The 16520-nt window shown below is 33.3% G+C and overlaps 2 protein-coding genes across 5 annotated transcripts; both read right to left on the reverse strand.

The window, feature by feature from the left end:
* Positions 1–95: 95 nt before the first annotated feature.
* Positions 96–8482, reverse strand: LOC8281953 (putative hydrolase C777.06c). 3 transcript variants are annotated; one of them, XM_048370498.1, is made up of 10 exons: positions 8093–8482; positions 7267–7540; positions 6951–7086; positions 5752–5879; positions 4996–5143; positions 4789–4894; positions 4606–4664; positions 4295–4333; positions 4103–4212; positions 96–230 (listed from the first exon to the last, which is right to left on the reverse strand). In XM_048370498.1, exons 2-10 carry the CDS (start codon positions 7449–7451, stop codon positions 209–211), a joined length of 933 nt encoding a protein of 310 aa, XP_048226455.1. In that variant the 5' UTR covers positions 7452–7540; positions 8093–8482; the 3' UTR covers positions 96–208. The 3 variants fall into 3 exon arrangements, with proteins under 3 accessions (XP_048226455.1, XP_048226454.1, XP_015582240.2); XM_048370497.1 differs by lacking the exon at positions 96–230 and adding an exon at positions 3653–3887 and having other exon boundaries at positions 7267–7476; XM_015726754.3 differs by lacking the exon at positions 96–230 and adding an exon at positions 3653–3887.
* Positions 8483–8767: 285 nt separating this feature from the next.
* Positions 8768–13899, reverse strand: LOC8281952 (putative hydrolase C777.06c). 2 transcript variants are annotated; one of them, XM_002531386.4, is made up of 10 exons: positions 13589–13897; positions 13371–13509; positions 12484–12611; positions 11400–11544; positions 11152–11257; positions 10847–10905; positions 10085–10120; positions 9902–10011; positions 9612–9673; positions 8768–9066 (listed from the first exon to the last, which is right to left on the reverse strand). In XM_002531386.4, the coding sequence occupies exons 1-9, from the start codon at positions 13786–13788 to the stop codon at positions 9616–9618; spliced, it is 981 nt and encodes a 326-aa protein (XP_002531432.2). In that variant the 5' UTR covers positions 13789–13897; the 3' UTR covers positions 8768–9066; positions 9612–9615. The 2 variants fall into 2 exon arrangements, with proteins under 2 accessions (XP_002531432.2, XP_048226444.1); XM_048370487.1 differs by lacking the exon at positions 9902–10011 and having other exon boundaries at positions 13589–13899.
* Between the last annotated feature and the right edge of the window lie 2621 nt (positions 13900–16520).

Below are 16520 nucleotides of genomic sequence, written 5' to 3' on the forward strand. Positions count from 1 at the left end.
GGTAATCGCGTATGTTTGGAAAATTTGCAAATATCGCAACAACCAGAATTTAAATTGTAAGGAAAAAGTTTATTTAGGATGTGATCGGAGGGGTGCCCAAAACGTTGATGCATCAACATCCCTTGATCGACCGGACTTTTTGACGCAAGACAATGGGTGGTGGAGTCTCTAAGGTAGTAAAGGCCATTTTTAAAATATTCCTCACCAATCATCTTCCCGGTGATGCGATCCTGAAACATTATTGAAGTTTGTGAGAAAATAGCATTACAATTTAAATGACAAGTAATTTTTCCAACAGATAATAAATTTGATTTAAAATCAGGTAACAATAATATATCATAATATTTTTACGGAAGATGGTGGAGGTGCCATAGCCGGAAATTTTGGCTTGGTCACCATTTCAGAATTGCCACATGTTAAGATTCAATGGGAATAAAATTTTATATTTTTGTTGTGTCCTATGTCATGTGGTCGAGCACTGAATCAATAATCCAATCTTTAGAGTGAAAAAATTAGAATAATTTTGAGAGTTAAACTGAACCTGACCCATGAGACTGTTGTTGATTTACAAGTGATTGGAGCTGAGAAATGAACTGGGAAAGTTACAAATTTTCAGCATGATCGGGTCGAGTTGATGCTGCAAAACAGGTCGGATCTGAGATGGGCCAGTTTTCTGGGCCGGATCGGACTGGGTTACTAGGCTCGGGCCTGTGCCAACTGTCTGGGCCGGACTGAAGGGAGGTACTGGGCTCGAGCCTGGGCCAACTATCTGTGGGCTCGGATCTCTTAGTTGGACCCGACCCGATTATAGGGCATATGTTGCCCACATACCCGTTTTCTTCATTTGTGTTTCCTCTAGAGTTTCCGCCCCCCCCTTTGAGCGGCTCTCCTCTTTCCAACTCCTAGGGTTTGCGAGGCAGCTGCCTCCAACCCGTCTTTCTCCCCCCTTCTCCCTTCGCCCTCCGCCGCGACCCTTATTGGTTGCATGAGTCCCTCGTTCACCCCGACCATGAAGGGGCCGCAGTTGAGGGTGGAGATGCCAGCATCTGTCATGGGTGTGACCGCCTTGACAGCGGTCGATCCGCCGACAGATGCAGCGCCTCGCCGTACCTTCGTTGGGGTCGAGGTGGCATGAGAAAAACGCTCGGTTTTTTGGGTTGTCGAGGCTGGAGGCGTTCATCGTGATGCGTCGAGTCTCTTCCTGTTGGAGGATGGCTATGACGGCATCAATCTTCGGGAGGGAGTTGGACAATAAGATTACCAGATTACCTTTCCTTAATGAAGGCGCCGCCGTTCTTTTTCTACCGAGGTCGGGATTTGCGAGCGCAGCGCTTCGTAACTAGAATCTAGGCCCCCAGGTAAGTGTAAATCAAATCTTGTTCGGCTCTCTTTCTGATTTCTTCTGGATCTGTGGTGAGTGGGAGGTAGTTTTGCAACTCCTCCCACTTGGTTAGAACTTCTGTAGCATAGGTTGTGCTTGATTTTGTTCCCTATTTAATTTGTGAAAGCTCCTGTTTTAAATTGAAAATATGAGCAAAGTTCTGCTCGTGGCCGTATAGGCTTTTCATTTTTCCCCAAATTGCTTGTGAGGATTCTAGTAACATGCACAGTTGTGAGATCCGTGGTTCCATTGTGTTTGTGAGGAGAGACATGACCATGTGGTCGGTTGTCTGCCATTCCTCAATCTCCTCTATTTCTTCTTTGGTTGGTTGCCCTGGATTGATAAGTGTTGGTCTATTTTTGGTTCCTGTGATGAACCTTAACTTCTTTCTGCCGCTTAAACTGATGTATACTAACCTAGATAACTCAAAGTAGTTCTGGTTACCTTTTAGCACAATGTTGATTATTTTTGAAACATCATTGTGAGCCATTTTGATTTTCTGTGGTTGGGGTAGATGATGACAGGTTAAACCTGCTCTAATACCATGTAGAAATTGTGTTTATATTTCAATGATCAATGATGAACCTTTACAAATGAGTATTCTAAGATTTACAGTTGGTGATTACTTTGATGAATACATTGTTGAGCTTATAACGGTCTTTAAACTACCTAGATAGCTCCTATGATCTATGTCAATGTTAATTTCTTGATTTGGAATGGTTGAAGCGACCTTTTTTTCTTTGGGAAGAAAGGTTGCTCCTTTTTCCTTTTTGCAGGCCTATGATGACTTGTCTGTACAGCTGAAAACTGTACAGGCCAATGCCCCTTGGTCCTTAAGTCCCTTGGCCTTTGGTCACTAGTGTCTGAACTGGGTAAACTCTCTTTCTTTTGGTCTTCAACATATATCTTATCAGCTCTACAAATAGCAAAATAAGTTGTTTGTGTCATTGCACCTTTCCTTTTTCTTTTTGTGCATTTACTTACTGAAAAATTCAGCAAAACAATTGGAGGATTTCTTTTGAGAGGAGACAACTACAGGATTTAAAGTGCATATTGATGATTGACCCATTTAGATCATGTAGCATGGATTGGAGGTTTATGTATACGGATGTCATCAGTTACATCAAGCTTGTTAAACCATAATAGAGGAAGAAGACAAGATAACTATCTCGATAGGTTAAAGTTATCATATCTGATACTTATTACCTACTTAATAATTACCAGGTGACAAATATCAACAGCCAGAACTAAGATTAGAGGTGAATTTTAGTTTATCCACTTTAATAGGTCGCACCTAAATAGACTAGCTTAATGCTAGAAGGAATCTAAAATTTATCATGCATGACATACTGGGTAATCTATAATCCACCTAAGATTGCTCATGGACACAAATATACAGGAGCAAGTCTTTCATGTCTTGGCCACACATTTTATGCATATTAACATATTAGTGCTCTTATTAGGCATAACAAATGTGCTACTTGGCTGCTTTGATGGTGTATATGTCCTGATTTATTTGATTCTTGAGTTGGCTATATCTAAATGTTCTCTCGTCTTTGTGTCTAATCTATTGTGACAGGTTGAAAACCTTCATCATATTTATTGACTGCTAAAGTTGCGTGCCATCAATTGTTATGTTGGAAGATCCAATGGGAGAGTTTGTTCTGGCAAGCATGTTACCAGGCTTTCTGAATTGGTAACTCACAAACACTAGACTTGGTTTACTTTAGAATTCTGATACACACACTCTTTCTTTTCAACCTATGAGGTTCCGAGGATATTTTGAGATATAGATAGTTGTTTGTATGAATCGTTGAACCATTAAACTATTATATAGTTAATTTACTACTCACCATCATAAAATTAAAAGAAACATTTTGATATTATGAAATATATTAATAAATTAATGTAAAATTTATTTAAAAATTCTATTTATTTTGCTAGAATTTAGTTTAACTATAACAAATTCCACACAAATTTGATTATATAGAATATAAATTAACTTTTAGTTTAACTATAACAAATTCCACACAAATTTGATTATATAGAATATAAATTAACTTTCCTTTCATTTAAAGCACATAACTTTGAATTTGCAAATAAATTCATAGATTTTATTTCAACCAAACACAGCATGTAAAAGATTTTTCAGTTTGTTTATACGCAATTGATTTGAGATTTGACCCGAATCTGATAATCTAGTAAAAGTCTTCAACATTAATAATATTACTTCTATATCCACAGTTGAAATCTCATTTAGCAAGATTGATCAATGATAATTTTCTTTCTTCTTTTATAAAGGATAGACAAATATGTCAAAAAGGATTCATGCAAGGGATGTTTGATTTAGTGCATAATTAACAAAGAGTATGATCCCAATTTATGTAAAAAGCACAATAATCTGACTAACATGGCAGATTACTTTCCAAGGATATTGGCTTGAAATAATCATAGATCTATAGGAATTCTCAAACCATCATGCGCAAGCTGCACTGGTATTCCTTCCCTAAATGAGAATAGTGATAACAGAAAGTCAGTTTCTTAGTCTTCAATTAAGATTATCAAAACAAAGAAGTATAACTCAAAAACTTAATTCTGCTGAACTATTCCATATGCTATTATTTCAGTAGATTCATCTTACTCAACAGCTAAATCATGTCAGTTGTGACTCAAAATTATGTCATTAATGATTCTACGATTGTCAATCACAAATCTTTATACCTTTTAGACCATTCTGCTAGAAACTCATTGTCCTTGTAATGATCAAACTCGTGACCCATTCCAGTTAAAAGAGCTTGCTTCGGATATAGTCTCTTCAGAGCTTCAAGGGTCTGCAGATTAGTCAGCATAAGTGGAAACAGAAGCTTTTAAATTATTCCAGAAATGAACAGTTGACTAGAGGGATGAAGAAACCTGAGAAAGGCAAAAGTGAGCACCACCAGGGCCTCCACTCTGCAGAGAAAAGACGAGAAAATTATCCTAATTAGTTTATGCATCTATAGTAAACAGCTTACTTTCCTGAAGAAAATGCATTTGCACACAGGTGTTTGCATCTCACAGAGACTCATTTTCTGGCAATTCATGCATGGTATGAACAATTTATGTCAGAATGCACGGGAGAAGGATGAACATCAAAGTGTTATAGCTGCTTAAAATTTCCAATCTATAAGAATTATTGCAGGGTGAATTAAGACTGCACAGGAAAACATAATTCTGTTACTGACCTTGCGCGAAGCCTCCAAGATAAGAAGATCCAACTGTCCAGCCCCAGCTTTTGAAATTACTGCAAAATCAAGACTGGCTAACATATACAGCAGAAACTGGCAAATGCTTCTTCAAAGGTAAGACAGCTTAACAATTTCACAGTATTTAATAGACCCCATAACTTGTGTATAGGGTGAACTTACCATATTCTGTGCTTTCAGGAAAACGTGAAACATCAGATATATAAGCCACTCTGCTTTTTTTGCCAAAGAGAAAACCCAAGTATATATAGTCTTTTCCATGCATCACCTGCATCAGAAAACAAGTGTAAGAAATAAGCATACATAGGAGTAGTGTGTTCGGCCGTGCATGTGTCTGCATTTTTTGAAGAGATTGCCAGAGCAATTAACTGGCAAAGGAACAAACTGTAGGCCTGATGCAACAAAAGGTCTCTGACAATCTTCCTCAATTATCATCCAATCCAGCTGCGCTACCCGCTTTTTCTTCTCGCCTTCCCTCAATCTTTTCTTTGTTAAGTAAGGAAATCTCAGAGCAACGCTGTTTTAAAAACAAAACATAAACAAACATCAAATAATGTGATAGGCTATATTGCAGTAAGTAGACAAAATGTAATAATAAATCATGAATGTCAGACATCAATCAATAAAATCAGATGAGTTTGGCAGAGCCTTTCTTATACTTCAGGCACAAAGCTGATCCCAAATTATGAAAATAACTTTTTCACATCGACTCGCCAAATTCTAAAGTAAATAATGTAACAGTACATTTCACAGGAATTCGAGTCCTAGTTAATTGATCCTTTTTTTGAGGTTAAGTTTAGATATTCAACATTTAAGTTGACTTCGCAGCTCATTTATCATCTGGCTACTTGAAAGTATAATCTTTGAAATGAGCATTGGTCAGGTGATCATCTGGTAGACGTAATAGTTTAATGTTACACTTGAAACATCTTTTAATGAACTAAAAGATTTTCATTCTAATTTTATAAATGCAGATTTCACCACAAAGAACCATTAACAGAACAAAACATCACATGAATGTACTATTACCACAAGTAATCCACATCCTAACAAATGAACAAATGTTAATCAATGAACTAGTTGAAAAGATGAATGCTTGCTGCCAGATAAGAATAGCAAAGGTACCTATCCATGGAAAACTGACTTAGGTAAACGGGGATAGGATCAGTATCATTTGTAGGACTAAATCCTTGTACAGCACGTACGTCATCAAGACCAAGAACAGCATCAGCATGTTCGTGGGTCAAAACAATCTGCAGTTGAATTTCCAGAAAAAGCACCAGGTATGAAGCAAGATGAGAAATGAAATTATGTTTAGCCCAAGCATGCATCATAAAAATGCAGAACCTTGTGAATATTTGCAGGAGAAATGACTTCTGTTATAAGATTTCACAGGAGATGGTTAACATTTTCCTTATTTCATGTTCAAAAGAATCTATATACATTGCTCGTAATTATAAGAAAGCAGTCTGATTACAAGATGTCACCGCTCAAGCATGTTAAGATTTCTCTAAAAGCCAAGTAGCTATACCAACTGTATCATCACATTTGGATTTAGTTTTTGAGATTAGTCTCAAATCACAGGAGAGAGCATGGTTCTCCAATTCAAAGATGGATTTGCATATTGGCATTTAGTAAACATCCTTCCCCGTATCGATCATTTAAACATGTTAAAAAAATTAATAATGCACTCTTGAGGAGATAGCTGAACATGACACAAAAGAATTATTTGTAATCTGTTACACCTGAAAATAATAATTTAGAATAGTCAAAAAGCTATCTACATTCTATATCAGAAAGAGACCTAGAATGTTCTGTCAAAGTGGTTATTAGTGCTTTCTTATGTTCCCTTCCAGAAAAGTTTTTCTCCTTCCCATTCTACCATATGTTAATGAGATCTCTATAAACTCTTATTAAACTAACCATATATCCAAAACAACCCAATAGAACCCTGAAAACTGTCATCTACTTTGAGCTGCCTGGATTGTTTCTCTTCTGATGCAATGCTCCATCAGACAGACCAAATTTTATGATGATAGTCATGGTTACCATTTCCTAATCATACCTTATTCCAGATTGTGTATACATATATATATATATATTAAAAAGAAAAAGATACAACAGCAACAAAAACTTCCACTTATTGATTTAAGATGACCTTATACACTTAACAGATAGCCTTTTCAAAATTATTTCAATTCCTTATACTAACTAGTCAAGACTATTTTATATATGAAATATGAGAAAATGTTTTCATCAAGTACTAGAAGGTTTTGGTCAAGGAATCAATCATGAATTGAGAGTAGCATTTAGGGTGAACTCACAGAGTCAACTCGAGGAATTTTATGGAAAGTAAACCACCTAAGGACTTGCTCCCTGAATGTCTTCCCAACATCAATCAATATATATTTGTGTTCCTCCTTACTCTGGTAATAATCTATAAGAAGGGATGTGTTGCACCTGCACATACAAAATAATTAAGCAAAACACAGACACCTCAATTTCTCATTCCGGAATATTCTAAGCAACCAAATATGCTGATATAGCACCAAAAAGAAGTTCAAATAACCAGCAATAAAGATCACATTAAACTTCCTTTTATTTCAAAGAATAAAGAGCAATTGAAATAGGAGACAGGACCTGTAATTGGGGTTTTGCTCGGGCGGGACGGAAAGGGCCTGGGAGCAAACATGGCAAGGTGGATCCGATGGCTGGATCAAGCATATTGCATGGGGAACAGTGTTAGAGTTCCCGGTACCAAGAAAGATCAGAGCTGATCTAACAGCATCAGGAATGCTGTTTTGGGTAAGATTTTGAGACTCCATTGCAACTGAGTATCTTACTTGGCTCCTATTGTGAATTGAAAAAGGTGACAGACCTCAGAAGAACATGAAGGTGTTAGAAAATGTTTCTCCTGTTGAAAGAAATTATTCAATGAAGACTAGCCAATGTAATCAGTTGAAGAATGCATGCACAACTTAGAGGAAAGTAGCCAAAGATGGACAATTGATATACACCTAAATAAAATATCAAAGAAAAATTCTTGTTGCATATTCAGATATGATCCTGAGCTTAGAAAAAATCAAGAAAGAAAATGCATAAAAGAGTTATAAAATTAGCTAATGAGCTCAGTACAAACCAACAACCATAAATTAGCTCAAAAGCAATGAACAAACAGAACTTAGAGCAAAAGTAAAAATGTCCAGTAAAAACCCAAAAATAAACAATCCAAAAGAGAATGTATTTTACTTTCATTTCAAGGAATAACTTCATGGAAAAGATTATTCATGGTTTTCAATCATGGACAATAGCCAAAAAAATTGCTGAACTTGATGCAAACAACTGCTAATAGAGCATGAAAGAGAAGATGAACAAGTTAAAAAAGATTGGACATGAACATTCTTTTAAGTATAATCAGACAATATAAACTTCAGAATTTAGTAAAAATAACCTTTACTATTCTCACCTAAAATTGCATCACACAAGAAATTTTATGAATAGGCTTGAACGGATTTATGATCAATAAAGCATCAAAGAGAACAACAAACGCTAAAAGAGTAATTGATATTTTGGTGGAAAAGATACTTGTTTGGAGGCTTGAATTTGGGAAAAAGAACCCAAATTCTCATGGGGATTTTTCTTGTCTACCTACTTTGCCATTGACTTGCTTTTAAAATATAGGGGAGAGGGAAGCACTAGTCTTTTTTTAAGAGCTTGCATTGTTCCATCATTCTTGTGCTTGGACTGATCCTTGATTTTATAATAGATTAATTACAATAGAAGAAAGAATGCTTATCAATTAGTCATTTTCTTTGTGTCCATTGTTAGTCAAAGTTCACATTGATCAGTCAAAAGACCAAGGGTGGAACATTACATGCTTCATTGCAGTAGAAAGAGACAGGTTCTTAAAACTAACAAAATTTAAATAAATCACATTGATACAAACAGTAAAATTCCAGGCTGCGACCGCTGAAACTGTCCGAGTTCACAGGAACTGCTTGCTTGGTGAAACACTAGTGCAGAAGTCTTATTTGAATGTGAAAGAAGGATGGTGAAACTGCAAGGGTCTCATACAATAATATATATTTTAAGCTGGAGGGAACCCCTTGATTTCAACATGAAACAAACAGCGAATAAGATGAGCAAGGAAATGTAAATATTTCCATCTAGAATATGATGATTTTATTAACTAGGTAATATATCAAATCTTTGAGATTAACATCTGAGCAAGTCTGATATCAGCAACCCCTCAAATATACTCATACTTCCTGCACTTCCTATTGTTTGAAAAGTTTGTCTCATGTGTTGAATATGAGCTGCTGGTATTCTGAACAGTTTTTCTTCTTCCTTTTTTTTTTTGTTGTTGTTTATGCCTCCCATTAGCATAGGCTAGAAAATATAAATTATTTATCTGGTGATAATCGATAGTCATATCTCGACCTGCAAACAGAAAATAGAAAAGGAAATTTGTAAATTTCAAAATTTAGTCATTGCTAATACGGATATCATAAAATGCTGGAGAGACCAGAGATGGAAGGGATTTTGAGTTCAGGTTAGAAACATTCTATATAAAATTTAAAGTGTGCCATTTGATTCAGTTTAGGAATCAAATGATTCCATTCAAGCATGTGATTACTAAACAAAAACTTAAGCAAATCTGTTTATTTGAACTGGAAAATTTACCATTATTATTATTTAAATAATATACTAGGAAAATAATTTCCCTTTATATAATATTCATATAGTTTTACACTCTGCTTTATGTTCTATCCCCATCTCTTTTTCCTCAATCCCCAAATAGTTTTTTTTTTTTTTTTTTTTAAATTCGACTAATTTTCCACTGATAAAACATAATATTTCAATGGATAATTCACATATCAATTTGACAACTATGAATTCAAATCTTGCCACTAATAAATTTTGTTTAAATGCATGACTTTCACTAATGAATGAAAAATGTTTGCCTTTTGAGGACACAAGCTTACCTTATTAAAGGTCTATAGTTACTCTCAGACCATCAAATGCAAGCTGCACTGGTATTCCTTCCCTACATACAAATAATGACCAAAAAATTTCAGTTGCCTCTGCTTTCAACCAAGTTAGAGAAATAAAAGAAGATAAATTAGAACTCAAAATCATAATCCCACCAAACTATGGTGAAATGATCTTATTTTAGTAAATAAACTTCAATCAACAGCCAAATCATGTCATTCGTGATTCAAAATTCATGTCATCAGTGAGACCATATTCATTAGGGAGCAAATTTCTTTTACACCTTTTAGACCATTCAGCTAGGAACACATTGTCCTTGTAATGATCAATCTCATGACCCATTCCAATTAAGAGAGCTTGCTTTGGACATAATCTCTTTACAGCTTCAAGGCTCTGCATATAGAAGTGGCAATTTCGGCATTTAAAATATTCCAGAAAAGTCAAATCATACCGAGTAAAAAAGTACCTGAGGCAAGCAGAAGTGAACATTATGGGATCCACTCTGCAGAGAACAAGAAAACAAAATATCAAAGATATTAGTTCCTTAAATTATCAGAAAACACGGAAAGAATGGCAACAGAAAATTGGCCAAACACAAATCATAGTATCATAAGGGGAAGAACAAAACTGAGAAGGCCTCTTTGAAGTGTAGGAAGGACATGCATTATCCAATTGGGCAAATAATACCATACCCCACATGATCTATTGATCAAACAAAATAAAGTCTAATCTTCAATTTAAACCAACCATCCTTGCTACATGACTAGGACATCATCAATGTGCAGAAAACACATTTAATATTGGGCCAATTTTGGCGAGTTTCAAATGTTATCTTCTTGCAATTAGTGACTCACAATGGTGATAGCTTGTAAGTCACAATCTTAACATCTTATAATTGATTTTTCATTATACTACCAATGCAAGCTTCTTTTTTAATAGGGATTTTTTATTTTGCATTTGGACCTTAGTCTCGTCAGGTCATTCAAGACAGGTCAAATATATGTTCATATACTTGCAATAATCATACTTGCAATAATTTGCAGACACTATTTAATTGCAGTTCAAGCATATTCTGCACTTGTGCATGCCAAAATGCATGTAGAAGAATGAGTCAGAATCTGACAGTTTTTGTTGGACATCTGAACCCTTAACTGCTGCTTAAACTAACTTTTTCCCATATAACTAAGTGTGATCAAGAACATAGAACAAACATAATTATTTAACTGACCCTGCGCAAGGTGTCCAAGATAAGAAGATCCACCTGTCCTGCCCCAGCTTTAGAAATTACTGTAAAAGCCAAGATTAGCAGAACAAAATTTTAAAAAATAAAAAGAATAGCCTATAAATAATGTCGTATTATCCAGATATTAGTCCTCTCCTTGGTATATCCTGAGAAACTGGTGAATGTGTCTCCACCAACAAGATAACAATCCCGATTTAATTTATGGTACTTGGGAGACTCATTACTTGTGCAAAGCAAAAAAATAAAAAGCACAAAAGCCATGGCAAGCAGGTTGAATAAATGATACTCACCATACTCTGTGCTAGCAGGGAAACGTGAAACATCAGATATATAAGCTACTCTACTTTTCTCACCAAAAAGAAAACCTAAGGAAACATAGTCTTCACCATGCATCACCTACATCAGAAAACAAAAAATAAGAAACAACCAAATGTAACAGTGCTTGTGTTTGTATTAATATGTGAGAAACAAGGACACAGTCCAGTATGTGTTGTTTAGCATGTGTGTGCATTTAAAAGAGAGTTCCAGAACTAGTAACTGGCAAAGGAACAAATTGTACGCCAGAAGCAACAAATGGTCTTTGACAGTCTTCCTCAATTATCTTCCACTCCAATTGTGCAACATGCCTTATTTCTTGGCCCCTTAATTCTTTCTTTATCAAGTAAGGAAATTTCAAAGTAATGCTGTTTCAAAGGTAAAAAGGAGACAGAGGTCAAGAAAGTTGCAAGTTAGGTTTCAGCTCAAACTTGATAGAGAAAAATGTAACAATAAAAAAATGTAGAATTCCACAGGCTTAGTTCTATGGACTAAAAGTCTAACTTGCTGTTCACTAATAAATAACTAGCTAAGTTTGGCAGTACTTTTACATATCAGGCATTAAAAAGTCATTCATATATATAGAAGTAAAAGTAGGCAACCAAGAGATCTTGAGTTCTAAACGAACTAGATCATATAAGCCAACTCATATTTCAGTTATTGCAGACAAAGTAAATGTGTGGCATGTTAAAGGTCAGTGAGCCAACATTCAAACTTTATTCTTACCACAAAAATGAAAAATGTCTTTGAATAAGTAAAAGAAATAGTCATCCTAAGCATCTGCTTTGAGTGAGTGAGAAAGAGGATTACAACAGAAGTGGAAGAAAAACACAAAACTCTGTCAAATTGGAAGGGCTTCTTGCACTTTGAGCACTTCCTATAAAAAATGATTTAAAAGAAGTATTAAACTAATCTTAATGGTTTTTATTTTGTTATCACTCTAGATTTCAATCTTATTAGATGCTCAACCCTCAATTTTTCTCAACTCATTACCATATGTCATTTATTGACTGACTACTATAAAGGATAACCTTTGGAACTCACACACATCAGTGTAATCACCTAGTAAGCATGTTAATTTGATGTTAAAAATGAACCATCTTATTATCAACTAAATTCATTTCCTAAACTACAATGACAGAATTCATGCCAAAGAACCATTAACAGATTGAAGCATCTATTTATCATAATAATCATCCACAAGGACCATATTAAAAGTACATTCTTGCAGTGAACAGTATATTTGATGATTAAAAAACATGTTGAAATGTTGTATGCATGCAGCTGATAAGGAATCATGAGGTTACCTGTTCATGGTAGGCTGGCTTAAGTAAATGGGGACTGGATCAACTTCATTTGTAGGACTAAACGGTTGCACAGTGCGTATATCATCAAGACCAAGAACTGCATCAGCATGTTCATGAGTCAAAATAATCTGCAGTTTGTACCAAATTAGTCCTAGTACTCCCGGACAAAAAAAAAAAAAGAGGGTCTCTATGAAGTAAGGTATAGATAACATTAATGTAAAGCAGAAGCATGCAACATAAATGCAGAAATCAAGTGTTCTTAAAATTGTAGGAGTTCACGAGTGAGATAATTACAAGATATTGTCAGTTCAAGCATGTTACAATTTCTCTAAAATCCTAGAAGGCTAGTTACTAACAAACAGCCACACATGCATATTACATATTTTTTATCAAACATGGTGAAGGATCAGCAGCTGATATAGGATATTGCATTATATTTTGTGGAACCAGTTGAAATCTCAATTAAGCTTATGTAATATTTCAACTTTCTTGTCTGCTCAGCCTGCTAGAGCAATCAACCAGTTCTGGTGTGCTTTTCTACATACATATGTTTTTGAGGTTACCCTCAAAGCATGAAGGGGTCAATCTTGTTCCCCTCACAAATTGATTTCACATAGTGTTTCCCCTCCCTCCCCCCACCCCCAATGGTTCAGGTTAGTATTAATTTGTGCTTCTAGTAACCATTACGGAAATTAGTAACTGCCAGAAGCCTTAAGGAGATATGAGAACATGATGACATAGGGCGGGGAGGGGGCTAAGCAATCATTTAAAGCCAGCCTACTCCAACTGAAATCACAAATAATTAGGAAAATCAAAATGCCCACTGCATTCCTGTAATCTGGGAAATAATTAGCAGTTATGAGACTAAAAGATCACAAGGGACTCACAGAATCCACACGAGGAATCTTGTGGAAAGTAAACCACCTGAGTACTTGCTCCCTAAACGTCTTTCCAACATCAATTAATATATACTTGTGTTTCTCTTCACTCTCGCTATAATAATCTATTAGAAGAGACGTATTGCACCTGTACATTAACCACAATAAGTACACTAGCATCAATCATAAAAGCATGTAAATTTACACAGGACGAAAGGAAATAGGACCTGTAGTTGGGATTTTGATCAGGTGGAACGGAGAGGGACTGCAAGCATATATTGCATGGAGGATCCGACGGCTGAATCAAGCACAAAGCGTTAGGGACAGAGTTGGAGCAGCCGGTGCCTAGAAAGATCAGAGCCGATGATGACCTAGTGACACTACCCTCATGATCATTGATGTTCTTGTTATGATTTAGAGACTCCATTTTTCTTTTTTCTTTGTTGTTAATCTAAATTGCAGAAATGGAGAAAATAAGAGAGAGAGCTGAGAAGTTTTTGTATATGATGATTGACCCGCCAAAAGTTAACTGCTTTTTCTTTTGGCGGCTGTCTTTTTTCTTTTTGTGCTGATGCGGCAGCAATCGGACGGTTTTGATTTTATGTTGTCCTTAGGAATTTTTTGGATCAATGGTAAAACTATTTGGAGCCATATTTCCTGCTGATGCTGCTGCGAATTATTATTTATACGTAACAAATAGAAAGATGACACGTGATATAATCAATTATTATAAATATACCGAAGTAGAAAAGAGTTTGTACAATTAATTATTATCACTCATCAATTTATTACATATATTTAAATATATGCAAATATTTTATAATTCAATACTAAATAATTAAAATATAAATAATTTTATAATTTAATATTAAACAATTAATATATTTTTCATTATTAATATTTTAAATATAACTATTAAATTGATTTATACCTTTTAAATCATTTTTAGATTGAAAGAATTTAAAGGAGAAATTTTATAAAATTTATAAATTTAATTTTAAAAATTTATTATTTAATAAGTCAAAAGGTAATCTGAATTTATAAATTTAAAATATTTTTTAGATTGAAGGGTTTTAATTTTCTATCTAAAAGGTAAAAATTCTAAATCTAGTATTTTAAAAAAATAATGGATTGTTATAATAATTTTTAAATATTATTCCTAATAGATTTATATTATTTTAAAAATTAATTTTAATTTTAATTAAAAATTTATTATTTTTATATTTGATCCAGATTAAAATTCATAAAATCTAAATTTACAAATTCTAAAATCCCTCTATCCAGAAGTAACATTTAAATGGTAAGAGAAATCCTTTAGCTAGCTGCCATCAATCTTGACAAAATGAAGGAAGAAAAGGTGTCTCAGGTAGAAACTGAGAATTTGGGAAGCTTCAAATGAAAACATTATCATTATTGATTAGACACATGTACATCTTTTCATGTGGAAAATGTTCATGTCCTTCAATTTTGATTCATGCATCAATTGAAACCTACAACTGGAAATGATTAATATTCAGTATAATACATTATATTTTTCTTTTCTTTTTTCAGTAATTTGCAAAAGAAAAAAAGAAGTTCATCTCATTCATTGAAGTGAGCAAGATTCACTTCTCATGTCTCTCTTCCATTGCCTATTGAAACTTCATTAAACTCAATGTGAATGCTTGAGTTTCTAAAAAGTATTGCAAAATGGAGAAATTATATCATCAACCTGCTATTTCATTTACTATAATAAATGGAATTTTAATTTAATATGAAATTGATATGTGGAAAAGACATAGTATTGAAGTTAAAAAGAAACTTGAAAGGAAAGAGTTAGTTTTCTGGATTAGTGGGATATGTTTTTCTTTTCTTTTCATTTTTCTTATTTTATATATATATTTCTCATTTAATTAAACATATTTACTATTGATTTATTATTTCATATTACAGCCATATGAAGAAATAGAATTTTTGATATTTTTTTATACTTTTTATTTTATACATTATAATTTAAATATAAATTAAACTTGTATTAATTATTTTATATACTAACAGTAACAATTCAAAAGTATATATCAAACATTTGTATAAATCAGCTACCAACTATCTGCAATCAACTACTAGCTAAATTTATCAGTCAAACTAAACAATTTTATAATATAATAAAGAGATTTTACTACTTGTCTGTTTTTATAAATAATTATAAAAATATCTCTATTTTTTTTATTTTAAAAACACCCCCTGTTGTTTTTAGAAGCACCCATTCTTCACATTCTTTATCTTTTTCGTTTTTATAAAATTAATTTCATATACTTTACAAATACCTAACATATATTATATTTTAGTAAACATATAGAGTTTGATGTTGAACATTTGAGTTGAATTTTGTTTCATTTTAAAAAAATTTAGATATCTAAAATATACTATGATTTGGCAAACGTATACCTTTTGTCGTTCAATTTTTTTTTTTTTTTTTGAGTTTGCATTTTATTTCATTTAGAAAAGATTGAGATACCTAACATATATTTACTATATACTATTTTTTGTTAAATATATACCTTTTGATGTTATTTACATAAAAAATATACCAGATATATACTTTTTTCTTCAATATATATTGAACATATACTCTCTCTTTTACATTATAGAAACTTATCTGATTTTTCAAATATAATATTCTTAACACATCTCCAAATCTTTAAATAGAAAAAATACATTTTAAATTAATTTATTCATCATTAATATCACAAAATCAAACAAAATGAAATAATATTTCACAAAAATTAATGTGTTTTAGATTCATTATCTGTCAAAAGTATAATAAACATATATACTTTTTCTTCAATGTATATATTTTCATTTGAAAAAACCAAATTATGTATTTTTATAAATGAAATTCTATTTTTGGATATTTTTGTGAGTAATTTTGTAATTATTTTATGCGACATTTATGAAAAAAAAAAAAAACCTCTAATATAATTTCTCTATAAAATGTAAGTAGTGTAGCTTGGACGGTCCAACAATTAAATTTTTAGGTAAGATTCTTTATTTTAGAAAGTCCTGTCTGTAGCTTTTTTTTTTTTTTTGGTGAAATCTAAATACTTCCAAGAAAATCGTAATTGAAAGAGATGCTAAAGAAGTCAGTATGCATATACTCATAATGGCTCTAGGATTAAT

Source organism: Ricinus communis, chromosome 1, assembly GCF_019578655.1.
Source record: "Ricinus communis isolate WT05 ecotype wild-type chromosome 1, ASM1957865v1, whole genome shotgun sequence".
In the NCBI taxonomy this organism is placed as follows: Eukaryota; Viridiplantae; Streptophyta; class Magnoliopsida; order Malpighiales; family Euphorbiaceae; genus Ricinus; species Ricinus communis.